At 39.1% G+C, this 26,148-nt stretch overlaps 1 protein-coding gene across 2 annotated transcripts in view; it reads left to right on the top strand.

Moving 5' to 3' along the window:
* The window catches only part of tmem131l (transmembrane 131 like), a 44,278-nt gene that overhangs the window by 16,971 nt on the left and 1,159 nt on the right, over positions 1-26,148 (top strand). The window contains exons 4-33 of one of the 2 annotated variants that reach the window (XM_032535881.1): positions 4,232-4,303; positions 6,745-6,868; positions 7,004-7,120; positions 8,590-8,694; positions 10,567-10,644; positions 12,714-12,867; positions 13,791-13,849; positions 13,934-14,039; positions 14,148-14,250; positions 14,742-14,883; positions 15,069-15,239; positions 15,334-15,400; positions 15,493-15,616; positions 15,729-15,798; positions 15,898-16,007; positions 16,139-16,208; positions 16,442-16,575; positions 17,200-17,342; positions 17,474-17,660; positions 17,996-18,181; positions 18,621-18,770; positions 18,884-19,439; positions 19,561-19,673; positions 19,861-20,030; positions 20,135-20,341; positions 20,511-20,589; positions 21,103-21,209; positions 21,352-21,484; positions 23,292-23,362; positions 23,860-23,993. In XM_032535881.1, coding sequence (XP_032391772.1) covers positions 4,232-4,303; positions 6,745-6,868; positions 7,004-7,120; positions 8,590-8,694; positions 10,567-10,644; positions 12,714-12,867; positions 13,791-13,849; positions 13,934-14,039; positions 14,148-14,250; positions 14,742-14,883; positions 15,069-15,239; positions 15,334-15,400; positions 15,493-15,616; positions 15,729-15,798; positions 15,898-16,007; positions 16,139-16,208; positions 16,442-16,575; positions 17,200-17,342; positions 17,474-17,660; positions 17,996-18,181; positions 18,621-18,770; positions 18,884-19,439; positions 19,561-19,673; positions 19,861-20,030; positions 20,135-20,341; positions 20,511-20,589; positions 21,103-21,209; positions 21,352-21,484; positions 23,292-23,362; positions 23,860-23,993 — 4,042 coding nt within the window. Of the gene's footprint in view, positions 1-4,231; positions 4,304-6,744; positions 6,869-7,003; positions 7,121-8,589; positions 8,695-10,566; positions 10,645-12,713; positions 12,868-13,790; positions 13,850-13,933; positions 14,040-14,147; positions 14,251-14,741; positions 14,884-15,068; positions 15,240-15,330; positions 15,401-15,492; positions 15,617-15,728; positions 15,799-15,897; positions 16,008-16,138; positions 16,209-16,441; positions 16,576-17,199; positions 17,343-17,473; positions 17,661-17,995; positions 18,182-18,620; positions 18,771-18,883; positions 19,440-19,560; positions 19,674-19,860; positions 20,031-20,134; positions 20,342-20,510; positions 20,590-21,102; positions 21,210-21,351; positions 21,485-23,291; positions 23,363-23,859; positions 23,994-26,148 lie in introns of both variants that reach the window. The other variant, XM_032535875.1, reaches the window with a different exon arrangement.

Genomic DNA, 26,148 nt, shown 5'->3' with positions numbered 1-26,148 from the left:
TAATGTGCGTCGCCTCCATTGATAACATCTGTCATCCTGGCTACAAATTCCGTCCGTCTCTGCCTAAGCAGCGCTCGAGCATTAAATTAGTTGGTACTGAGTTAGAAAGAAAGACTGAAGTAACAATGTCTAAAATAATTTACCACTGTAACATTTTAACTATCCTCCATGCTGCTTTCTACTGTTTGTACTGTTAGTTCTGCACTAACCCTATGTTGAAGGAGTAGCATATGTCTTTTGGAGAATAGCAGAGCTAGTACATTGTCATTTGTCCCAGGACTGATGTGTGTAACCTTTCCTATTGAGACAAATGCCAGATGGTAGTCAGTGTAAGTGGACTTATTTTGCCAGTGGGAAAGGGGTATTATTGTTAGCGACAATAGTTTGCAATATCTGTCTACAAATAATGTCACCCATTTGACAGCAGTGGGGTTTTAAGTGCATAGAAAAGTTAAAGTTAAATAAAAGAAGGCGAATCTTTGATCAGGTCTCTCTAGCCCATGGTGACTCATGTTATCAGCATTATAAAATGAAAAGGACAATGAAGGGATTTTTTTCCGTTCAGTCCTTAAGGGAACACAAGCTAGATATTGTCAATGTATCCCTCTCAAACATGCTTGTGTGATCTATGTGTGTGTTAATCAGTTCATACTTACTCTGAATTGGACCTTAATTAACTGAGATACCATGGAGAAGGTGCTGTTTATTACTTCATTGATCTGATCCTAATCAAATTATTTTTGTGCGTGTATTGGTGTGGGTGGGTGAACAGTGCCAACATTAAAAATTTACATTTCTTTTGGAGTTGTGGGGGCTGCGCATGTGTTGTGAAATTAATGAAGATGCTTTCTTTATTCGCTTGTGTTCTGTCTATTTGCATGTTTCCTCAAGTGTCAGTGCATTAGCCCCTGTCTGCCACCGTACTTTTCATTTCTGTTGTCTCAGCATTTACCCCCTTTTTCCTTCCCTTTTTTGTCAATTGATTACACAGAGCTGCTGCAAAGAGGTCCAGTTCAGTAGAGCTTAGACACTGTTGAAAGTCACCTACCCTGTCTCTGTCCTGCCAGTAGCTAGCTCGCCCTGTTAGCTGCTAGCTGCCGTCCGTTGTAAGTGTGTTCAGCCAGGCTTCTGTAATCATCACGCAGCAGTTCCGTGTGTATTTGTAGCTCATCCATTTTGTATGTGATCAATCTGGTGTTGGTGAGTAGGAGACTTGTAGCTCAGTGGAAGCTTGTACACATAACTGCAGATACTCACTTTTTTTTCTTTTCTTCTTCAATCGAAAGTACACGCATATTTATAGTGATCAAGATTCATGTAAAAATTGTCCGGAATTCTCCTTTTAATATTAACACTTTAGGAACATTTACACTGGGCTGGAAACCACCACAAATATTGTGCTGTAAATGAGATTTGCAAATTGGATTGCTTCCATAACAGCAAACTACCCACTCAGAACATTTGCATTAAATACATAACCTTGTCCTGTACTTTTCGATGGTATGTATTTATGTTCCTCATTGGGATTGTTTGGGACATGATGCTTAATTTGTTAATCTTTTGCGCTTCTTTTTTTTTTTTTTTTTTTTTTTTTAAGAATTGGATGTTTAAGCAGCTTGACAGGGAGACCTGGTGTTTTTGCTGGTCCAATAACTTATTCATTGTTAGAGTTTTGCAAATCCCATAACTGCTTCCTTCCGGTTGTTAGGAGTTGCTTCATGAGACATAAGATAAGATAAGCCCTAATTGTCTCCTATAGGAGAAGTTCATCATCATTTGAGAGAAATGAAATGGCAACACATCGCGCATAAACACAATAAACATACAGAAAACCTACATAGAAACGTAATCCTACATTAGCTCGTCCAATGCTTCAATTAACATCTAAAAAAACACACACCATACCTTCTACCTTTCCACACAATCGCAGAAGAACAGAAGAGAACCCACAAAACATCCTCCCCGTCTTGTTGCACTTAATGATTGCATAAAACCATATCAATTATAACATAGCATATACATGCAGTGTATATACTGTGTGTGTGTGTGTGTGTGTGTGTGTGTGTGTGTGTGTGTGTGAGATATAGAGATAAGAATTTTGCACCAGTACCCTATCAGAGATTGCAAATCCTAAAACTGTAATTTGGTAAGTACAACAAATATTATTTAGTACACAAACCACACTGCAGCCAATGCACACACATCTTATCTGTTATTCCTTAATTTGATTTAAAGTTTAATCTGTACCTTCTGCTTAAAGGCCTCAGCTCTTACGCACTTTACGGGACGTGATTTGGGTCTTAAGAGATTTTGACCTCTCACCGCCTCCTCGAAGAGCTCCTGAAGAGGAGTTTGTGGCATTTGGCCAATTATTTTTCCAGCCCTTTTTATCAACGAACAATAGATTCAGTGGTTGCCTTTTAAAACAGTAGCATGATATCTTTGTCCACTCCCTGAACTCTAAATCATCTTAAAAAATATAGACACTGACTTATCTTTGAGCAAATATACTCCTGAATGCTTATGCCAACAAGTAAAAATCATTTATTTGGTTTTATTTACATTAAGCGGCAGGTTATGCCTGTTGCACCACTTCACTATCTCCTCTGTCTACTGTTTATAGATAGCAATGTCTGAATCTTACCATCTGAAAATGTAATAATGTTAATTCTATAGATGTTCCTGCAATCATGTGTGCATATTATAAAAGTAAAGGAGACCTTACACAGCCTTTAAGGGGCACCTGTACTTATTGCAGAGCCTGTCTTTAGAGAGCCTGTTCTCTCCGTATTAAGCCCCATTGTACCGAATTTGTTTGCAATTGCACCTGTTTGACAGTCTAACTGTATGCCTATGCCAACAAGTAAAAATCATTTCTTTGGTTTTATTTACATTAAGTGGCAGGTTATTCCTGTATGCCTGTTGATATGTCTGACACTTACAATAACTATCTGAGCCTGTCAGTGGCAAAATAAGCACTTTTGTGAATGTAAATGGAAGATACACAATTGCCCAATAACATACATTGTAGCTTGTTTCGCTGACAGAGTTGTACCGACAGCAGCGGTCTTGTTTAAAACTGGACCAATGTGAAAGATTGTTTCTATCAGTCACTCAGAAAAAAAATGATGTTACCCTTTAAATAACATAAAAGTGTTGAATCTTATAGGGCACTCCTTTACAGATTACTTTTTAACACTTGAACTGTAGTCCTTTCACTTCCTTGCTTCTGTTGGTCATCAGCTTTGTAAGTCTATTGTCAACAGAGTCCAATCTTGCTTTTACTCATGCACACATATTAATGCACAATCTCAAATCAGCTGCTGCTTCCCTCCTTCAAGGCACCCATTCCAAAAGCTCATGGTCACAGGATCACACACACACACACACACACACACATAAACATATATACACACACACACAAAAATACACACACAAAAACACAGTGGAGCTCCAAAAGTAGCTGCTGGTGAAAGACTGGAGAGGAGAGTTTCCTGTTTTAACTTTGGCTGGTTGCTTGTAGCGTTCCATACATGCTGTGCAAGGCAACATAGATTGTATATGCAGCTGCTTCATTGGTGTACAGTAGGAAGTCTTTATATGACATTGATATCTGCCTGTTGTGGGTACATTTACATTTAACTCATAACTTATTTAAAAATAAATCCTTTTTCAAGCTGCATGGTTTTCTATTGAGTGTTCACATTGCGGTTTATAGTGCACACAGTGCCTGAGGTGGGACAAATCATTGTACTAAATGGATCTTGTTTGAGTGAAACTGTGTTATTTGGTAGTGAGGATAATATTTTGTTGTGCCCAACTTAAGGAAGCACACCATGGGTTTGAGAGAAACACATTTTCAATTGCTCTGTATGTTTTTCACATATTGCAGAATTTACAATAAAGTTGACTTGACTTGACCGTGGAGTTAGCTGTTAAAAGTCTTTAATCATTGTTTAGGAAGTGTGGAACCTTTTTTTTTTTTATAAATATCCTCATTACATGGAGTACTGTGTAATCATGTTTTGTTCAACTCAAGTGTCAAATGTAGTGTTATGGAACACAATTGAGTCATGTTTTTTTATTTTTTATTTGCAACCTTCATTTGAGTGTGTAATTATTTCCATATGAGTTTTTCTTCTCAATTTTTAGATGGAACTGATGATATAAAGAGAAGTACTGTACTTTGGCCTAATGTTTGTCTCTATTGTACTTTTATTCTCTTCACCAGCTCCTCTCTATATACACGGGAGAATGGGAGGCCCTTGCATTTTCAGCCCCCAGCGTTGGAATTTGGGACGCAGTAAGTACTGTTCTCACTTCCTAGTTTAATATGACATGCCTTAACAAGCATAGATGTTATTCATAACACTTTATTACACGCCCAATAACAAAACAAACATAATTTCACCATCTCTGTCTTGAGTGATGTGGAAAACTCCACTGACTTATTTGTGGAGAAAATAAGACGCTATAGCAAGTGACCTGTCCCTGTGATGAATTCCACAGAAAGGGGATATTTCATAAAGCAAGGGGCCCTTCAACCTTAAAGAGCAGACAGGATATCCAAGTATGGCACTAAGCTCCCTTTCCCAGCATCCAGACACATACTGGAGAGGGTTTATCCCAGTGAAAAGGGTTGGGAACTTCATGGTTTCCTTCCATACTCCCAAACCAGAAAGAAAATCGGACATAATCCTGTGGTTGGACAACAGTCCCTATTGCTCCCGTTAAAAGCAAACAGTCACAAGCAGCTTATATGTTGTAGTATTTTTTTTATCATACATGTGGAATGTAGAAAGCAGGCAAATTACCAACAATCATAAAATTAATGGAGAAATATTTGGAGAAATTTTGCGTTTCCTATTCTCTGTGCAATCTGTGGGAACAGTTGGATTTATACTGTTCAGTTTCAACAGACTTATTTGGTAGTAAGTAATGCAGAAGATGTCACAAAAGAACATGTGTTTGAAGTATAGGAAAACACTATTGGAAAGCAAGATGGAAAATAAAATAAACTACTAGATGTTAAAATATGTGCAATAATAGAGCTGATGTATGTACCTAAACAAAAATAAAGCTGTGTGAAAGGGAAAGTTGCATTGACCAGATGAACTGCAAATAACCAGACACATCACTTTATTAGATTAGATAATACTTTATTCATCCCACAATGGGGAAATTCACATGTTGGAGCAGTAGTTTTTCCACAATAGAAACAAACCAACGAACAAGCAAACAACAGACAATGTGTAAAAAGTACTTAATGAATGTAAAGTGGAATTACATAAAAAGTACTGTAAAGTAGGGAGGCCATGGTACAAAAGATATTGCAATAATATTGAAAAAGTAAGCACTCATAATGGAAAAATATAATTACAGATAATAAAATTGAAGATATACATAGAGCCGTGGTGAGTGGTTGGCAATTGAAATGATATGTGTTACAGTGTGCCTTCTGGTATTTCTTAAGTTCTTTTACAGATAACATCTGCAGCAGACTGCATTATGATGTGGTTAGGAAGAGATCATGCCTGCCCATGTCCAAAAATGTGTTTGTGCAGAAACTCACAAAGCAGTGTGACAAATATCCTAAAACACTGAATACTTGACCAATTTGATAGCTGGAAAGAAAAAGTAGAAAATATTTGATTAGCCCACTCCAACTGGAGATCTTAGACTATCTCCTCTATAATGTTGAGCATGTGCTTCAGTTGGTTAAAATGAAAGTAAAGTCAAACTCTCACATGCAAACAGGAAGTGGAAGATGCGCCAGTTGAGGCTTGACAAAACACCTCAAATAAAATGAATGTATGAAAGTATGGAGCTAGAACAGTGACAGTAACCTGTGGTGTTGAAAATAAAATTTGGCATTGAAACAAATATTGGCACTGAAAAAGGTTGACTTGATATATAAAATACAAACATCAAAAAGTAATAATCTCACAATCCTATGATATTATTTCACTTTGACATTTGTTTGCATTGTGATGCAAACAATTTTTTTTAATGGCAAACATTTTTTGTTGCTATGTCTTTTCAGTGACAGATTTCATTTTTTACGCTGTCAAGATTTTTTACAATGTCACTGGTTTTCAGTTTCAACTTTCTGTCACTGTTTTGAAGTAGGGAGGAGGGGCCTGAGGGGAGGGACAAAGAAGGCAGCGTTTACAAGGAATTTACATAGGCTACTGGCGAGAGACCGCACTTCCACGGGAATCCTCACAGATGTGTTAAAATGCATATCTTCAATGTCTTCCCCAAGTTCACCTGGAACCTCCAAATCTCATGCCTTAACTTCACAGTTTGTCAGTAAATGTGTTTTCCCAGTTTTAAGAGATGTCAGTGAAAAACTGTCAAGTACACTGACATCTAAGTCAAAGTGAAATAATATCATAGGATTGTGAGATTATTACTTTTTGTGTTTTATGTATCAGTTCAACATATTTCAGTGCCAATATTAATTGTTTTAATACCAAATGTTCAATACCACAGGTTACTGTCTCTGTTTTAGCTCCATATGAATGTAGAGTTTTAGGGTGTAGTTATTTAAAAAAAATGACATACTACTTACGTTAAATTGGCTGCCTAAATTGCAACAAAGGACTTTTATTTTGTGTTCAAAAGTTCTCAAATTTTTTTAATTACATAATTGTTCTGAGTTGAGACATTCATTTTGAATGAGGAAATATTTAAGGCTGCATTGAGAGACACTTATTTATGATGCTTTTCGGTCTTTTACAGGCCGCTGGGGCTCCCAAGAGCTGAAACCATATATATACACAACCCCAGCCAGGAAGTTCCTGTGACACTGCTGTCAATGTTTACATCCAGCAGGCATTTTTACATACCGTTCTTTCACAGAAGAGTAAGTGTATGTGTGTCAGTGTTTGTGTATATTCACAAGTAATAATGTTAAAGTATTAATTTGGCTTTGACTTGTGCGTCTTGTTCATTGTAGAATCATCTGACATGACTTCTCATGTTTTGCTCTCTGTCCTAGGTGATCCCTCCCAGAGGGAAGGCATCTTTTAAACTTATTTTCCTCCCGTCTGAGGAGGGCAATGTAGAAAACACATTATTTATAAACACATCGGCCCATGGGCTGCTGTCATACCAGGTCAGTTTCATCAATACACGTCCTGCTCAAAATGTTCTGTTGAGGCAATGGTGAAATCCTAATCATAATGCAAGTGGTCCTTTTCCCTCTACTTTTATCAACACATAACAAAGTGAAAGCTGCTCACATGTTGGATGTGTTACCACATTGCGTGTCCCTGCTATGACAGAGTTTACAAATCAAACTTCAATCATATCAAACTTTTTTTTTTTGTCAAGAATTTGTGATCCAAAACAGCACCAGACCAGACTGCTTGTTTAATGCTGCCCATAGCATAGCTGGCATCCACCATGTTTGTTTTCATTTTTCATCTGCATTCACATACTCCTAAACAAATGAAATCCAAATTATGCTAAAAGAAAAGCATGTTGGACTTTTTTTATTATTGTTAACTGGTGTTGACTCCACATTACGTGATCAGGACCTAAAACGAAAGAAAAGTAAAAGTAGATCACAGTGAAACTTTCAGAAAAAGATTCACATAACCGTTGGTTTTGATCTTACAGCTGATTATGGCAGAGTTAATGTTTTTGCCTTTACTTATTTATCCTCTTAGTTGGATTCCAGTCCCAGAGTCAGCCCTGTTAATCCAACCCAACTGGTTTTGCTACCACTTTAGGGTTTATCTGACCTCTTCAATTTCACAGGCTTTAGTCACTGCTTGGTGACAGTTATGTCTTTACACTTTCAACTTAATTGTGTAACATGCTTTTTGCATGTTCAAAAAGAGCAGTTACAATGTTTGGCCTAAGAAAACTGAACCTGTGTGACAGAATTCAGTTGTTTGTCAACCGCACTGGAACCAAAGTAAATACGAATTACCTATAAAGATTCCCTCCAATTACATTAGGAGTGTGTATTATGTTGTTGTGAGTTTTGCCCATCTCACATTAAACCATGCACCACAGTGCTTTTCACATGTAGCTTATAAATGGCAAGCAAACACGCCCAGACACGCAGACACTTGGACTCCCATGCACTGCCTCCAACAGTGCCACTCCCTTCACGTGCCTCAAAGACATTCAAATGTTTTCAGTCAGTTGCTTGTTTTTTTGTGTTGCCAATGAGAGCAACAACACAAATCTTTGATCTGTATTTTTCGCAAACATACATGTGTCAACTAATTGTACGGTTATTATCTTTCCTTTAATTCCCTTTTCTGAACAATTGAAATTAAGGTGCCATAAACTATGTTTTTATATACAGTAGCTAAAAGTATGGTTTGTGTTGGTCTTATGTTTGGTCCTCAGGAAGCAGGTTAAAAATAGTTGATTACAAATGTATTTGTTTGGAAAATTATACACTCTGTTGTGCTACATTATTGAGAAGTTACATTCTTTTTCTTTATTCATAATTACAAACATCAGCTACCATGTTACAAACTGCTCCAAAAGTTCAGTTTAGGCCCACTAATATAGTGTACATGGTGTTGAAAATCCTTTTATAAATGTTAACTGTTCCTTTTCCAGGTATTTGGTGTCGGGGTTCACCGGGGTTCATTAAAGTCTGTCCAAAGTAAAGATAGTCTGCTAGTATTCCCTCACATCCAGAGCATTAAGCTGACCCAAACTCAGGTATGTAGTTAAATGTCTCTGTGTTTGTTTGTGCAGGCCATACATAGTAGTGACTAACGTGTCATCATTGGAATCAGCTGATTTCCCCTTTCCTGCCAGCTCTGATAACAGACCTCTGCATGCTAACAAATTGAGGCTTTGTGATACACAATGACAAGCTCTTGCTGTCACTTTCCTTCCTGTTCAAAAATGTAAAAGTTAGCCAGCAGAGTATAACCACAAATTATCCATTTAAATAACACATGCTTTGTACAATTATTCATTTGTAAACGCTTCAATGCCATGTAAAAAGACTGAAAACCAATGACAAATTGGTGCACGGAGCTGCATTGAAAAGTGTAAGAAGCGATCTGAAAGAAGTCTGTGCCTCCACAACAGGAAGTGGGGTTGCAGTTTCAAAATGTCAGCTTGCCAAGTACAGAGACTTTAGCTCTCATAATCCCTCAGACTGCTGCTTATGCTGAATGCAGACATTTGTCCTCTCAGCAAGCCCCCCATGTTTTAACATATGGGTATATACAACAAAAACACTCTCCACCTACATGCAGTATACTTATCAACAAGTTTGTGTCTTTTTTGCATTCCTGCTTAAAATCACACATAATGTTTAAGCTGATATTTTGTTCCACAAAGCGTTGTCTGTTAATTAGATTTGAAGATGAAGTTATAAAATGGGTGGTATGTGTGATCAAACTTTGTGCCTAGTATTTTTTATTTATGCCTTTTATTTTTCCAGGAATATTCCCGTTTAGATTCAGAATCTTTTCTACAAGTGTCCTGGCTAAAACAGCAGCAAAGAGTTTCACATAAAAGTACAAACAACCGCCTTTAAACAAAACCGCAAGTTACATCAAACAATAAATTAGCAGTGTTAAGTAACAGGACATGGTCATTAAGTGGTCAGATATTCCTTAATCCTGTTTATCCATATTAATAAAATAATCAAGTTTAAAGTGACTCTGTAGCTCACAACAAGACGGGGGTGCAAGAAGTTTGAAAGCACAGTTACAATTTGTGCCTTCTTCCACTGGACACTGCTGCTGACATTTTAATATATGTCGATGGTGTAGAGCATTTAGTGTCATATCTGGCGGCCTTTTACACAGGTTTAAATGTGTGTGTGTGTGTATGTATATATATATATATATATATATATATATATATATATCTATCTCAAACTATTCAAAAGTTTGGTGTCACTTAGAAATTTCCATTGCACTCCATTATAGACAGAATGCCAGCTCAGATCAGTTACATTGTTTTTTTAACCAGGGCAGCAGTTTTTAGGTTACATTATGTGCTTACATAATGGTAAAAGGGTTCTCAAGTGTTTTCTCAGTTAGTTTTTTAAAATGACGTCAGATTAGTAAACAGCGTGTGCCTTAGGAACAGGGGTTTTCAAATTGGGTGAATGTGAGCCTCCCCTTTTAAGGACAGCTGAGCACCCCCTTCCCCAAAATCTCGTCCGCCTGACCTCACCCACACACGCCTCTGTAGTAAATGTTCCAGGCAATAATGAGTTTTAATATCTGATAAAATGTAAATATTGTTTAATATTATGTTTGAAGGCATTTTATTTCTACAACTTTTTAAAAATTGCATTCATCAACAATTCTTTGCAACAGCGAATCATTTCCAACTTCATGCAGGATTGCACTAAGGAGTGATATGGAAATTATAAATTTAATTAAATGACCCCAAACTTTATATATAGATAATATGTAGGTGTGCAAGTTGGTTGGTTTTGGAGGGATGGATGGATGGATGGATGGATGACCACTCAACTTGCTGATGTTTCTATAGATCACCTAATGCTTACATTAATCTTTTAACGCCATAATTGCATGTTCTGTCATGCTCTTTCTCCTGCAGGAAGATGCCTCCAACATCACCATTCTGGGTCTACTCCTGGAGTGCAGCTTACCGAAGAGTTTGCTTAACAATCCTCAGGTACTTGTAAATCCCCTGTGCACGTGTTCTAAGACATGTGAAATACTCTGCTTGGAATCAGTATTTGTATCTTGTATAGTTGTTCTACCAAAATAGGTCCAATTACCTAATTCTTAAAATTACACCTACTCCTACAAATAATCAAATATTTATCATTTCAAAGGTTTAGCTGCTGGACACACTATGTCTCCACCGTCGCTGTAAAGTCAATTCTCAGTGTATGTAAACTGGATGTTTTAAGTTTCCACATCACACCTGTGTAAAATGCATACGTGATCACAGTTGCTTTTCAAACTAGTTGTGCTGTTATGGAGACAGAGAGGAACAGATTTACCCAGATACTCTATAGTCTTGTAACAACAAAAATTGAATTAATTTCTTAAAATTTTAAAACGAGAAAATATATTATTACACAATAAAAAACATTCTTTAATTTGCAAACAGTCATGGCATGAGAAGGGAGGGCATAGATTAGTCTTTAAAGCAACATGCCGACTTATTGGGACTTTAGCTTATTCACCGTTACGCCCTGAGTTAGATAAGTTCATACATACCCTTCTCATCTCTGTGCGTGTTGTAACTCTGTCTGACGCACCCACCGCCAGCCTAGCTTACCACAGATGCTGGAGGTAACCAGCTCCAACCAGCTTACTGCTCCCAATAAGTGACAAAATCACACCAATATGTTCCTATTTACACGTTGTGATTTATATAGTCACAGCGTTTACAAATAACAAGGTCACATGAGACACAGCCATCTTCTAACCGTATACATACTGGAAACTATATTCTCAGAAGCAGAAGCATGGCTTCTTCTGCTACTTGGGCGGAGTGATTTACTTAAAGTACACAAGAAGCCCTGTGGTGAAGAGCAGAGAGTAACAATGGTGGTTTTCAGGTGTTGCGCTTATCACTCCGCCCAAGTAGCATTGGTTTGGCTTCTGAAAATAGATTTCCCAGTATGTATACGGTTAGAAGATGGCTGTGTCTCATGTGACCTTTTTATTTTTACATGCTCTGACTATACAAATCCCAACATGTAAATAGAAACATGTTGGCATTATTTTGTAGGGTAACAATTAACCAAGTCCTTTTTGTGATGTATGATCTTTCATCAGTTTTAGCTTGTTCCTGCTTCGCAGTGAGTAGTGAGTCTTTCTCTCTCCTCTCGTCACGCCCACTCCTCTGAGCAGAAAGCCAGCTAGTCTAAAACAGTCAGGCTTGTCATCAGAGTGCCTTCTGTTTCCTCCAGAAACCCTGAGGAGGGCAAGCTCTCTTGCCAGACTTTTAATTGCCTTCTCAAGAGACTGTAATTGACGCAGTACTCCCAGTGCTCATGTGGCACAATACAAATGATGCAAGAGGTGGTTGTAGACTACCTTAATATAATTTCATAATTATGCAAACTGAAATCCCCCTGGCGTTCTGTTGCATGAGTTTCCCAGCTGTGACCTGCGGCTCATATCCAAGAACAACACCTGCTCCTCTGTTGCTTTTTTAAGACTTTGCTAACATAATCGGGAACTAGGTTTTGGTCAGTGTCATACTGCTCACAGATTAAATGAGCCTAACAGGAAGTTAGCAGTAGGTTTGGTTTGCTATTGCATCCTTGAGCCCCCATGGCACCAAGGCAGGGCATCTGTCTGCAGGTTGTGAAGTCCTGATTCGCCCCCTGAGACCAGCCCTGGTTTGCAGTGAGATTTGACCCAGTACTGACTTATCAGCTACAATACGGTGTTAGTCACAAGGTAGGGTAAAGGGTTAGGAGTAGTAAGTTACTACAGGCTTGTTTCTGTCTGTCACTGTATAGCAAATAATTGGTTGCTCTGTCTGTCCGAGCAAAGAAAGAAATTCACTTTTCCTTAATTCCTTCTTTTAGCAACTTGTTCATTTAAAAAAATCATATATTCTGTCTCATCTCCATCCAAGTTGCCTTTTGTTGTTTATTTGTCTTTTTCTTTGTTAGTTTCTTTTTCTATTTACTAAAGTTCTCAGATTACTCCTAATTGTTATCATGCTTGTCCTGCTGTTTGATGCATGACTGGTATGTCTTTCCTGTCCCGTCCCAGGGGTCCTGCCTCAAGAGTGAAGAGCGCCTCAGTCTGCAGATTAGTCTGTCAGCACGTGATGACCGACCCACTGACCTGGACAAACTCAAGCCTTACGTCATTGAGCACATTTTGGTGTTGCTGATGTCCCCCGCTGCTGGACAGGGTACCGTAGGTGGGTTTGTTTGAACTGTCTGACCTAATGTCTGCAGGCAAATGAGCTGTGCTAATGTGACAGGGCTGCACAGTGTCACTTAAATATACCGCACAGCTCAATGCTGACTGACACTAGTGTATTGCTTCTTCTTCAAACTCCACTCAAATGACCTCAGAAAATGTCTTGTCTTTTGGACAAATTTCAGTGGTGGACTGCTTTTGAAGCAAAAGTTAATTAAAATTTTTTTTGTTTAAAACAGTGTTCATATTTTTTATGCTAGACGTAGACTTAATGAGGCTCTCTGAAATTGTAAGTGCTTGCTTTTCCCTTTCTCCTGAATCTTGTTTACTTTGACTCCGGGGAAAAGATTAGATGAATCTGCTGCTGTCAGATGAGTATAAATATAAAAAGACATCAGTTCTGCTTTCCTAGGCTTCCTGTCCAGAGTAACTCAGAAGCTGAAGATCAAATGAAATCCGTTGCATTGGTGTACTGTACTTACTGAAAATAGTTTTATCATGATTGCTCACACGGGGTTTGCATTTGTTGATAAACCGCATCAGCATACAGTTTGTTTTTCTAAGAACTTGTCATAGTGTCACAGTTTTGCATACAGTCAGCTGTCATCAGCAGACGGTGCCTTGGTGTATAGTCTTGTTATAACTTTTTTTTTTTTCTCAAACTAGCTGGGTGAACGTGGAGGTCCTCTTTCATTTTCACTTTGTATCATAGTGTTGCTCAAGAGATCAATCTCTGCAAGCAGGTTTTAGCAAATTCTCTTAATGCCATATAAAGAATGTAAGGGGAGACCTTTTAAATAGCAGAAAATGTTTGATTTGTACATGCATCAGGATCACATAGCTTCTCCTGTACTGTACATATGTACACAGCTTTTATTTGTCTGAACATTTGTTTTTGTTTGTTTGGTATTTTTTTTACAGGGAAACCAAAAATAGGAGTTTATATGTTGAATTCTGGAGACAAGAAGCTCTATGTAAAGGTGAGGTGTTTTTCTTTCTGTTGCTATATTATAGATATTACAAGTCAAAATGTATAGGCTATGACAAGACATTTATCTTTCCAGGACATGCAGGTGCTATCAAAAGTGGAGGCCAGTCTGGAATTTAATCAGGTTCTTCTGAGACCACAGGCAAAAAACTTCACTGAAGTGGCAACACTTGCCTGCAGAGGTGAATACTTATTTCTCTTCAAATAATATCTTCTCAATTCACATAATATCTCATAAGGGCCATTACATTTGACCCTAATGTCCTGCAATATTTTGTTTCTTAAATCAGGTTCATTGCCAGGCAACGGAGGGAAATGCATGAATCATATCAGTTTGAAAATTCTGGGAAACCGTACCGCCTACAGCTTCCCTGGACTACATATCACACATAGGTAAATGTTGTGACCATTAGAATTGAGCAAAGCTTCCTTTTGTTTGAAAACACTGGCTGTAGTTAGCAACACATTAAAATATACATTTTTATTGTCTCTGTTGTAATGAAATCAGTCCATTACAGATGTTGATAAAAGGCTCACACTGGATAATTGGGGGGAAAAGCATACCTTTATTAGTTCCTTGAGGGGAGAAATTCAATTTCAGTTATTTTACACGTTACACACACAGGCCCAAAACACATGCACATACACATAGGCAGAGCAATGGGGCGGCCCATGGACAGGTGATCCGAGCAGTTGGGAATTTGCTGCCTTGCTCAAGTGCACCTCAATAGTGCAAACTGGCACCTCTCCGGCTTCCAATCCACACTCCATACTTGTTATGCATGGGTACTTGAACCTTCAACCCTCTGGTTCCGACAGACGGAACTACTGCTGCCCCCATATAATAACTTAGTATTTTGGCATTCTGTTGTTTCTTTGTGCAGAAGAACCATGGGGGATTTGTTCAGCCTGTTCCAGGTGAGACAAAGAGATGCAGACCAGGTGGATTTGTGGCTGACAAACTCCCTTATGCCCATCACTGTGAAGAATGCCAGCCTCTCACAGAAGCTGCAGGGAGTAATGAAGGTATGCACCACTGCCTTGTATTATGAAAGGAAGCAGATCTGATTTCATGATGATATAATGATCATTAAACTTCCTCTTACCTAATGCCAAGTGCATTCTGACACACTGCACTTCACCGTCTTATAAGGATCCCAAGTTCAGGAGAGTTTTCTACACTTATGTCTCTGCTGCCCCTTGTCTGTCAGGTGATGAACTTCAGTGCTCCATTGACAGTTACCCAGGGCTGCTGGCATGTCCTGTCCCTTAAGCTGCTCAGCAGGGCCTTGCCTGCCAACCAGGGGTTCACCTTGTGTCTACATACCAGCCTGGGCACAGCCCTGCACATTCCCCTTTACTTTCACTCCCCTCCTGTAAAGGTAAAATACCAGCCATTGTGGCTACAGTAATGTGCTGGGTTGTGGATCCATATACAGGATCAGATGTGGTAATATATGATGTGTCTGTCAGCAGGGGGAAGTTGTGTTTGAGGCGGAACAAGACTGTGGACGACTTTGCCCTCTTAGATTGTCTGAAACAGGTGAAACATGACACTTCAAACCTCTGTGAGAGATATTCTGAGTTTTTTAGTGTTCGCTTATTAAGTTGTAATTCTCTCTAATGTGCCATCAGGCCGTTCTGAGTGGCAGCGTTCCCTCCTCCCCAACTTCTCCCCCTCGTCTTGGGCCATAGACAGCAAACTAGCTGCTGAGCTCTGTTCTCGATGGCAGAGCCACAAAGACAAACTGTCTTGCAGGTCAGTCTTAAATGCAACACACAGCTTTCTTTTTCATGCTATTATGTGTTTTACAATCCATCATTACACACTGTTAACGTCATTAATCATGTAAATCATTTTGTCTTCTCAGGTGGCCTAGACTTCCGTTAGAGACGTCCTCTCCTCTGGATTTTGGTGCTACACCCATCAATGAGAGCAAGGTGGGCAACACCTAATAACTTGTCACTAAAAATGAAGCACTCACAATAAGTGACATTTGTCTGCAGAGTGAAGAAAACATTTGTTGTTATTTGTTCCAGGTGAAGACGTTCATGCTGAAGAATCCTTCCTCTTCAGTGGTTTCTGTAGAGATACAAATCTTCTCCCTGTACCCAGAACCCCTAGAGGCTTTGGACCTCCTAACCAAATGGTATGCTGTGAAAAGTTTGATATTGCAAAGAATTATTCATTCACAGTCTGTTTGGAGTTTTATACCATGTTTTATACCATGTTGCTCCAGCACATCCCTCAGGTTGATTTGTCAAAACTGTTTTTTGGCAGGTTTAATATCAGCCCCCTTTCTGTCAACATCAGCACTACAGAGTTTTCTCTGTTGGCTTCCCCCCCCAAGGTAAATCCTGAGAACACATCTGGGAAATAAAGTTGTTGCACTGTTTTATTATTATTATTATTATTATTATTATTATTACACTTTTTTATTTTTTATATACTCATTGAGCTTTGGCTCCCAGTCAGTGTTTTATTGAGCACATTGACATCACTGTCATTGTTGTTGTGCTTCAGTCTTCCCAGTGTTGCTTGCCCTCCAAACCTTTTCCCCCTCTCTCCTCTGTTTGTGTGCAGGGGGGTGAGAATGTGGAGGACATAACAGGGGAGGGTGTCCTGCGTCTACTGCTGCAGCCCTGGGAAGCCAGAGAAGTTGCTGTGGCCTTTACCCCTTCTGAACACACACCCATCACTACCATTCTCATCATCAGGTACTGATTCATATTATTAAGATGAGTTGCATAATTGCGGAGGATTTTGGAAGAACAGTGGAAGAAATGTTTCACAACAGTGGAGATTTTCATAGACATTTTTCACGGCCGATGTTTTGACTTAGGTGTCATAGTCCGTAACAGTAACCGTAACAATGGCTCTGTTCTGTTCAAGCATTTCAGTAATCCTTGACAGTGAGACAGCATGCACATTACCAGGACCTTAAAACCAAAGGGGCTAAATGGAATTTCAGGAACAAAGGACATTCATGACATCATTCTTTTTTTTAATTATTATTATTATTTACACCTGTGTTTTTCCCACTGTGATAAACATGTTAAAATGCTCTCCTTGAAAAAGGCCTGTTGCCTACCAGTTTTAGGCATCTGTTTTCCTGCTAAAGTGCAGTGTGTATCACAGGAATTACTTTATGTATGATTTTCATTTTATTACAGGGTGAAAATCTGAATAAATAATTAAATATTGGTTGGACTTAGTTGGCCGTTTATTGTGATGTCTTGAACAAATTTTGTTACTAAAGCATGTATTTATCAAGCATGTTGAGTGCAATGTTAGTTCTGTGAAACATTGTCTTTGTTTGTCTCTTTTTAACTGTTTTTCAGGAACAACTTAACAGTGTTTGACATGATGATGGTGCAGGGCCACGGGGCCAAAGAGTTGCTTAGAGTCGGAGCCAAACTGCCCGGCCCTGGAGCCTCTCTGCGCTTCAATGTTCCTCAGTCAACTCTAATGGAGTGTCGTGATGGTGAGATTACTTGTTAAACTCAATACCGTTACATGTTAAGTAATAAAGTGTATTGGTACACATTCCCTTTAAACAGAAAGATTAGGCAATCGAACACACAAAACTAAAATGTTACTGCTTGTCACTCCTAGGCCTGCGCACCAACAAGCCACTTTTCGCCATCAGAAAGAGTTTCAAGGTGGAGAATGCAGGAGAGCTTCCTCTGACAGTCATGTCAATGAATATTAATGGATATAAGTGTCAGGGATTTGGCTTTGAGGTCTTGCAGTGTCGCCCCTTCAGCCTGGACCACAACACCTCCTCTGAGATCACCATTGCGTAAGTGCCTGCTTTATTGGTTTACCTAGGATTTCTTTTTTACTGTTGTCACTTTATATTTAAATGTTGTTGTCATTAACTTCTTCATTGCTGTATATTAGTTAGATTTAAAAGGATAAGGGATTTTATCTGTGGCTGTATGTCGGCACTCTATTATTTAACTTTTGGCTGTGCCCACATCTGTTCAGTCATGTTCTGCTTTTTTAATCTTCCTCTTTTACATTTTTGTGCAAAATGTCCTAATATACATTTCTCTTCCTTGTTATGTTCTTGTTCTGTCTCTTTCTATGTCCGTTTCTTTGTCTCTGATTGTCTTTACCTGTCTTTGTCCTCAGCTTCACCCCAGACTTCACCTCATCCTGGGTGATCCGGGACCTTACTCTGGTGACATCACGCGGCACCTCTTTCCCTTTCACCCTCAATGTGACGCTGCCCCACCACATGTTGCCTCTGTGCGCTCAGGTGGTACCTGGCCCCAGCTGGGAGGAAACTTTCTGGATGATAACCCTGGTCTTCACATGGTAAGTACCTTTTTTAGTGTTTGTTAGATCATTGACGATCCCTTCCATAAGATATGTAGAAATAATCGGTTGAATGCTATTTTGTCAAGTTTTCCACACAAAAAATTGTATGCAAGTATGGAGATTCCACAGGCTTTACGTTACTCCTCTCTTTATTATTCAAACTACTGTTTGCTATGAACATGATATCTAGCTAACATGATAAAAAAAAACAAAAAAACAATGCCACACAAACAACGATCAGTTAAAAGTAGTGTGTTTAATGGAGGAGTCAGAAGAAGAAAAGTTGCCGGTAATGCTCCTTTACTGATCAGAGTTGGAAATTTATATTACAGAAAGAATATTCTAATATTAGTTGAACTATTCACAGTAGTACTTAATTATTGTTTTGTGTGTGTATTGGAGGTGCAACACATTGTCATATTGGTTTGTGTTTCAGCTTCTCCCTGTTTGGTGTGTGTCTGATGGCTATCCATCAGGCCCAGTATATCCTGACTGAGTTCTCCACACCCAGCATCAGGAGCAACCACAACTCTGTCCTCTCCCGGGATAGCGGTCTCAGCAATAATATAGCACCCAATGGAGTAAAGTATGTCTAATGTTGTTCAGTAATTTGTTTGCACAGTGTAGCTACTGTTAACTATTTGCACAACACAAATACTCCATGTGGATTTAAATACATTTTGTGTCTCTTTTGTGCAGTAAAACAAAGGGCAGTTGTAAGAGCTATGTGGACACCTGTCACACCTCAGACAAAGGTAAGGGGCGTGGCTCTCCAGCCTTGGCTAACAGCCCCGCCCCGCGTACTCAATCCTCCTCAAAGAGGGGCTCCTTAACCACCACATCCCAACCACAAAAGAAACACAAGGTTTCACTCTATTACACCAAATACAAGTCAAGCTCGTCAACTGCCGTGTCTGATGCTGTCACAATGGATGAAGAACATGAAGACCTAACGCCGGACCCTCCCCTGACACCAGACCCTGATATCTGCAACAACAACGAACCAGCTTTCATCAGTGAGATGGATAAAAAGACAACCGCAGACTTTAAAGAAGACTCCCACAGCACTATAGAAGATAGAGTGCCAGCAGCAATTATGTTTCCCATGGAAATGCCTGCTGGTTTCCCAGATAACGTCACAGTAGGTCCAGGACCTAGACCCGGTCTGTTAGTGTGCAGTCCTGTAGAGAAGAGCTGTACTGAGCACTATGCAGAGAAGATCGACTCTGTAAAAAGGGACATTTCTGAAATGGAGGTAAGGAAGGTGCTGGAATTTACTATGCCTTTACTCAATTCGATGTATTTTGCAAAGCTTATATTACCAATGTCTTCTCATTAACAAACAAAAATTGTTACTTTATTGTTTCTGTCTCCAGCTAAGAGAAGATGGCAAAGGCCAGAAAAAGAAAGCACAGAGTTCGGAGACTGGAACTGCATCCGGAAATAATAAGGGAAAGAGGAGTCGCAGGAAGACAGAAAATGTCTCCAGGTAAACCTCACCATGAAAACATTTACATTTATTGTGACATTGAAGAGTAAAATGCCATATGACACTGGTCTTTGTTGTGTCATATTTAAAAAGCGACAGATTATCAACCAGCAGTGAAAAACAATTGACAGTGTTATAAAATGACAGTAGGATGAGATGTGTAATCATTGTTTCTGTTTGGTCTTAGTGCTCCTGAGCACAATGTGGTGGTGATACCAGAGAGGGAGAAAGAACCCGATTGGAAAGCAGGGGACCGTCACGTCACCGGACCCCGCAACAGGAACCGCTGCTGCAACGGCTCCAAGTTAGAAGCACCAAAGCCTGGACTGAGTGTTGAGAGCCCCATGAAACAGAACGGTGGGCGTCCTCCTGAACCTGTCCCAGTTCTTTGCAGCTTTACTAACTTGACAATAACCAAACACTAGGATTTGAAACTCACTGGCCTTATTGATGTCCGGCAGGTGTGTGTCCTGCTCGTACTCGACGGAAGTGTGCTACAGAGCGGCGTGGTGGTGGAGCGTGTGAATCGGGCTCGGACTCCGGCAGCTCGTCCGGCAGTGTGAGGGCCAGCAGAGGGAGCTGGGGAAGCTGGAGCAGCGCCAGCAGCATGGAGGGAGACAAAGACCCCAACGCCCGAACACACGCCTGCACTACCTCATCTAGAAAAAGTAAGGAACACTACCTTATCTAGGAGAAACCAGAACTATTGGTATACTATTAAGTTCAACAACCAAAAAAGTGCATAATCGACATAGAAACACGTGGATTGTATCACAGACAAATACAGAATTCCTTTGACATTTGTGAAAAACCAATTTGTCTTTTTGGTTTTTACAGGGGACTCCATGCAGTACAGCGTCTACCCAGTAGAGAGAGACTGCTACCAGACCATGAATACAAACTACAAAGCTCTCAGGTACCTCAGCACACACATGCACATGCACACGCACACGCACACACACACACACACACACACACACACACACACACACACACACACACACAACTGGACACATGAACTGACTTATTTATGTGGTAATGTGGACTAGATTTGGTTTTAAAAGGTCAATGTGAAATGTATTCTATATATGGATTAAAAGAAATTAGTTAAACAAAATGTACATAATAACTAAACACCTTTCAGATATGCTAAATATACAGTCATGTTACACAGTAATGTTTATTTTATATATTCTATCAGGGTTTCTTTTTCTAAAAAAAAAAAGTGTTGGCATTAGTTTTTACTTAAACGTGTGAATCAAAATGTAAAATGTGATGATTGTATTTATCCACTATGCGCCATGTCCAGGCCACTGACGACAACCTTTGAATTATAATTAGTATTGTTAGAAGATTATTTTTTGGAAATATACAGTTGTGTTTATCTGTTTCCTGTATGACTTGTAACTCTTGCCTTTTCTCTGTTTAGCATGAACAGTTTGTACCGTAAAGACATTTGCCAAAGCCCAGATCCCACAGCGTCCAGCTTTGCCCCGAGTTTTGCTGCTGTTGCTGCAGGAGTAGACCGGAACATGGGTAAAGACATTCATAGTAAATACATACTTCATTTTTGTAAGGAAAAGCTAAGTGTAAAATAAACACCTGCCAATGTCTTTAACAAAGACCGCTTGTGCTTTGCTTCTTATTTCTAATTGAAAGTTGTCATGTGCTCCCTCAGACCTGACTGGTCAGTATTTGCCTGAAGAGACATGGTCAGCTCCATCCATCCCTCTCACCAATGAGTTCAGATACAACACCACCGAAGCTCTGCCCCACATACTTCAGCCAGCAACCACAGCATCATACAATGGGTAAGTGTTTGGATTCAGATTTGTTAAAACCTTTTACAAATAAATATTTTTATATTAACAATGAATCAAATGATGATCTGTAATGTGAAAGGGGTCTCCTTTAATGACAAATTCATCACCAAACAGCTGATGAAGAAAGTTGAAAATGAAATGATCCGAAGGGGCTGATATTTTCCTCTAGCCTAGAAATCTCGCACCCTAGTGGCAGCAAATTTAATTTGCAGCTAACCTCAATATAGCAACTCTGTGTTTACGAGCTGGAAAAAACAAACTTTAGTCCAGCCAATCACATCATTTATAGAGTTGGTGGTCGGGCTTAACATAATGACGGCAGAGTTGCGATTGTTCCGTGTGAATTCCCTGCTACTTGAAAACAAAGAAGATGGCTGCTAGTGATCAGCGAACAGTAAGCTTGTCTTTGAGAAGAAGGAACACAGAACAGCACTGAAGTCATTCTTTAAAAAGGAAGATGTGTTTGTAGTTTTGTTTATCAGATACAGCAAAAGTTTAATCTTTCAACCAGTGTTGCTCTGGTTGGTTGTAGCGCTATCCTATCCTAGATGGAATTTGAAAGCCAACCGTTTATCCCGCCCCTCGGATTGAGCCCTGCCAATGGTGAGTTCCCAGACCCAACATCTTGATGTGGTTCTGGCTTGTCAGGCTAATTTTCTTCAGGAGTTAGTAGAAACTAGGGTTACATAATATGTTTTTTTAGCGTCCTTCCGTTATCAACTGGCACAATATACATTTCGCAAAAGGCTGCGACATATCGAGAATAAGTTTTTTTGTTTGTTAAAAGAAAATATCAGTAGAAAACTGCACTTCATTCTTTTTTGTGGTACTTTAATGTTCAATTTAATGTTCAATTTGTTCAATATAAAAATGTTAGAAATGATTTCACTTGTTTTAAATTCAATAAGCAATATTTGTATTTAAGCAGAATACTGAACGCAGCAGAAATTCAGACTAAGTGCACTTTGGTATCAGTTTATTTATTGCAAATAATATCATTATCGTGATATTCAACAATGTTATTGCACATTTTCCTCATATCTTGCAGCACAAGTAGAGACTTAAACAGAGCTAAAAAGAGAGTTATTATTGGACTTTGTCAAAGGACAGAAACAGGACCCAAAATGAATGCTAATGATGTGTCCGCTGCATGTGATGGAAGTAAATTGTTAACAGTAGCCACAACAACTTTGTTAGACTCTCTAATTGTCTGCATTTGTGGGGTTGAGTTGCAGCTTTAAAGAAGCCTAAGTTGATATTTTGAGTTTTTGCGTTTTATCATCATTCATATGTTCAAACTTTATGTATCCTTGTGTCTTTATATCTACCCTGCACTTTTCTGAACTTTGCACTTCTGGTTAAATGCTAGAGTGCATTTTGTTATCTCATTTGTCAAAGTTGTTTCGAATTTATCCATAGAAGGAGAATGAGTTTGTGTCGAAGAACTGGACAGAAAATTTAATTAATTTATAAGAAATTAAAAGGTCTTTCTAATGTTAATCTTCTAAATCCAAATGGCTGCTGCTTTGGTAATTGTGTGTATTCCTCTGAAAACTATTACTTTTATGCCATTTCACCCGTCTGTTTGAACAGCCTCCCTATCTGCAAAAAAAAAACTGTAATTAGTAAGATGCTCTATATCTGTCCTGGCATGATAAGTGATACTGGTTTACAGTTTGAATAATTACCTTCCCAGTGCTGCATTAATGTGTCCTTGTGTTTCAAAAGATCAGTGTTGCAGTTTTATCTGTCGATGTTCAAACTGTCCCATCAAATGCTTCTTTGTTTCCCGCAGGTTTACTTGGAGTAGTGCCAACAGCCAGTGCAACAGTCCCTACCCCTACTGTGAGGAAAGCAACTACATAGGTATAAACATGACATGCACTTGTCTTATTCCTAAATCTAGTTATATATCCCTTATGTGGCCCGCTGTGGCTCAGTCTTATAGTGGCCGCCCGCCAATTGGAAGGTTGCTGGTTCGATCCCTGGCCCTGCTGTCCCATGTCAAAGTGCGCCAGACACTGAACCCTGCTGTGCATTGGAGTGTAAATGTGTGGGAGTGTTTATCTGTCCAGCATCTTGTACGGCAGCCACGGCCACAGTGTATAAATGCGTATGAGGGGTGAATGGTTCCTGTTCTATGTAAAAATGCTTTGAGTAGTCATTGAGATTAGAAAATATTTATTTATTTATATTTATATATTTATGCTACATAAGAACAGTACATTTACATCACACTCTGTACTATATTTAAATGTGATGATATAGACTTAAAACTGTTGTTGGAACAAGCATTGCCTCTGTTTCCTTAAGGTTTATTTGGATTCAGGATTCATCATTCGTTTGTTCTAATCATCTTGTAGGTAACGGAACATTCACAAGTGGTTTTCCCGGTCCAGAGGCCCAGAATGCACACGGCAATCAGACCAGCTGGAGTGAGGAACAGCCTCAGGAAACACCATCAACCTGGGATACAGCAGCCTGTGTGGGCAGCAAGGTAAGGAGTCACAATACTGAACTGATGGTTTAAACAGGACCAAGTGATCTGGCTGCTCTCAGCTGAATATTATTTATCATAGTTGGAGGGAGCTTGGTTGTACTAACAAATTTTCATTATCAATTAATCTGCATATTGTCAATTAAATCTTTTTTTAAATGCCTGTTTAAGTCCAAAGTGATATTTTCAAATGTCTTGTTTTGTCCAATCAACAATTCAAAATCTATAGATATTTAGTTTACTGAGAAAAAATACCTTAAGTATCTGTTTTATTGAGATCACACACACAAAATATAAGCATTTCTCTGTTTCACATGTTTAGTCTACTGTCATGTATGACACAGAACATCTTCAAATCCTCGCATCTAAGAAGCTGGAAGCAGCAAATGTTTTTTCCAAATAATTTCAGATCAAATTACAAATGCATTACTTGTGCTTTGAATGGCTAAAATCATGAAACTCATGAAGAAACACTGTAAAATAACCTCAGAAAATCTTTAAAAGTTACACTGGTAAAAATGTAACGCTTCACTATGAAGATTAAACAGCTACTCGACTCAGATTGTGTTGTGATTACAATGTAACAGCAGTGTACACAGTAGTGTTTTTATTGTTGATACAGAAAAAAAAACTTTGGCAAACTGCACCCACAACAGGCATGTAAGTGTGTAACATGAACCAGGCCAATGAGAGAGCAGGCTGCTGCTTGAAACCTGTGATTAGCACCAAGATGTTTGAGCTCTTTCTCAACCTGCTGCCTCGCCTGTGTCCACTACAAGCCCCCGAGCACCTGGGATGCACACATTAACACCCAGATTTAATGTAGAACTAGATGTTTTCTTTTGTAGTCGTGCCATTTTGAACAACAGTACACTAAAGACACCAGTGGCTTCTCTGTTGTGACTGATATAACATTTAGAGTAAGTTTTCAGCTCTTGTAATTGCATCACTCTGCTCTCTGTGTCACATTAAAAATGAGGAACCAGAATGTATATTTTAATAGGTTCAGTTTTACTGAAAGTGGGTTTTATCAGTTCTGTTTTGCTGTTCCTTTTTTGAACTGCTGACACCATTCTATCTATCAAACAGTGTATCGGTGTGTATTTCAGCACATATACAAAAAATAAAATTCAACACGTAATAGGCCTGCATGATTAATCATTATAAAATCGAGATCTCGATTCACTCTGTTCGGGATTTAATTTTTAAACAAATTCGATTAAAAAAAAAAATCTGAATGCATCACAAATGTTACTACTTTCTCTGTCATTTTTAAACAAACACTGTATAAAAAAGCGCTCCCAAACTCTGCATTGCTCTCCCTTCTCTTCATTGAGGCCTCTATGTTTACAGGCTTGTGGTAATGGGCAATGTGCCAGAGTTGCCAAAAAAAATCAGTTTGGTTAAAATTATCGAGTAAATGTCCTTAGATTTCGTCTTAGTCAATGGGTTTCATAAAGCAAATAACGTTATATCTTTCCGACCATGACATTTCCCGTAGACGTGTATAGTTTCCGACAGGGAACCCAGAAATTCCGACCAAATACCGAAAGTCGGAAGAAAGCGGCAGAGTCTTATTTGATTATGACTATGTCACATAAAAACAAGTGCCTTTCAGTGTAAGGCGGTAAAATATGTGGACAGTTTATTACAGGGAAACATCCCACAAATTTGAAATAGCCTACATTTGAGAAACTTACACAAGGAGGCTAACCTAGCTTACCTTAAGAAGGTAAAGGAGAACGCCAAGCCCCCTTTTACTGATACAGAAGCTAACCCTGGTAATGTTACGGACATGGATGTATGGATATCTAGGGCCAGCAGCAGGACGGAGACAACAGCAGGACAGAGAACACTACAGGCAGGCTTTCACTGGGGACCCGATAGCTGGTTAGTAAATACGCAGGAAAACCAAAAGCGGGAAGGACCGTGGGTTAATATGTGGATTAATACTGGGATGTCTACACAACTGTGTGAGCAGATTGACTTCAACAAGTTTGCCACTACACTTGAACCAAAGTTCAAAACACCTGTTGACAGAGGTCTTCTTTAGTCTGTTGGGTGTTTAGGTTTTTCTCCTGGAACACATTCTGCACTTACTACGGCATCTTGTGTTGACTGTTTACATCCATCTGTGCTCATCATCATATGTACA

Source organism: Etheostoma spectabile, chromosome 2 (genome assembly GCF_008692095.1).
Source record: "Etheostoma spectabile isolate EspeVRDwgs_2016 chromosome 2, UIUC_Espe_1.0, whole genome shotgun sequence".
NCBI lineage: Eukaryota > Metazoa > Chordata > Actinopteri > Perciformes > Percidae > Etheostoma > Etheostoma spectabile.
This window is presented reverse-complemented; position numbering and strand designations above follow the sequence as displayed.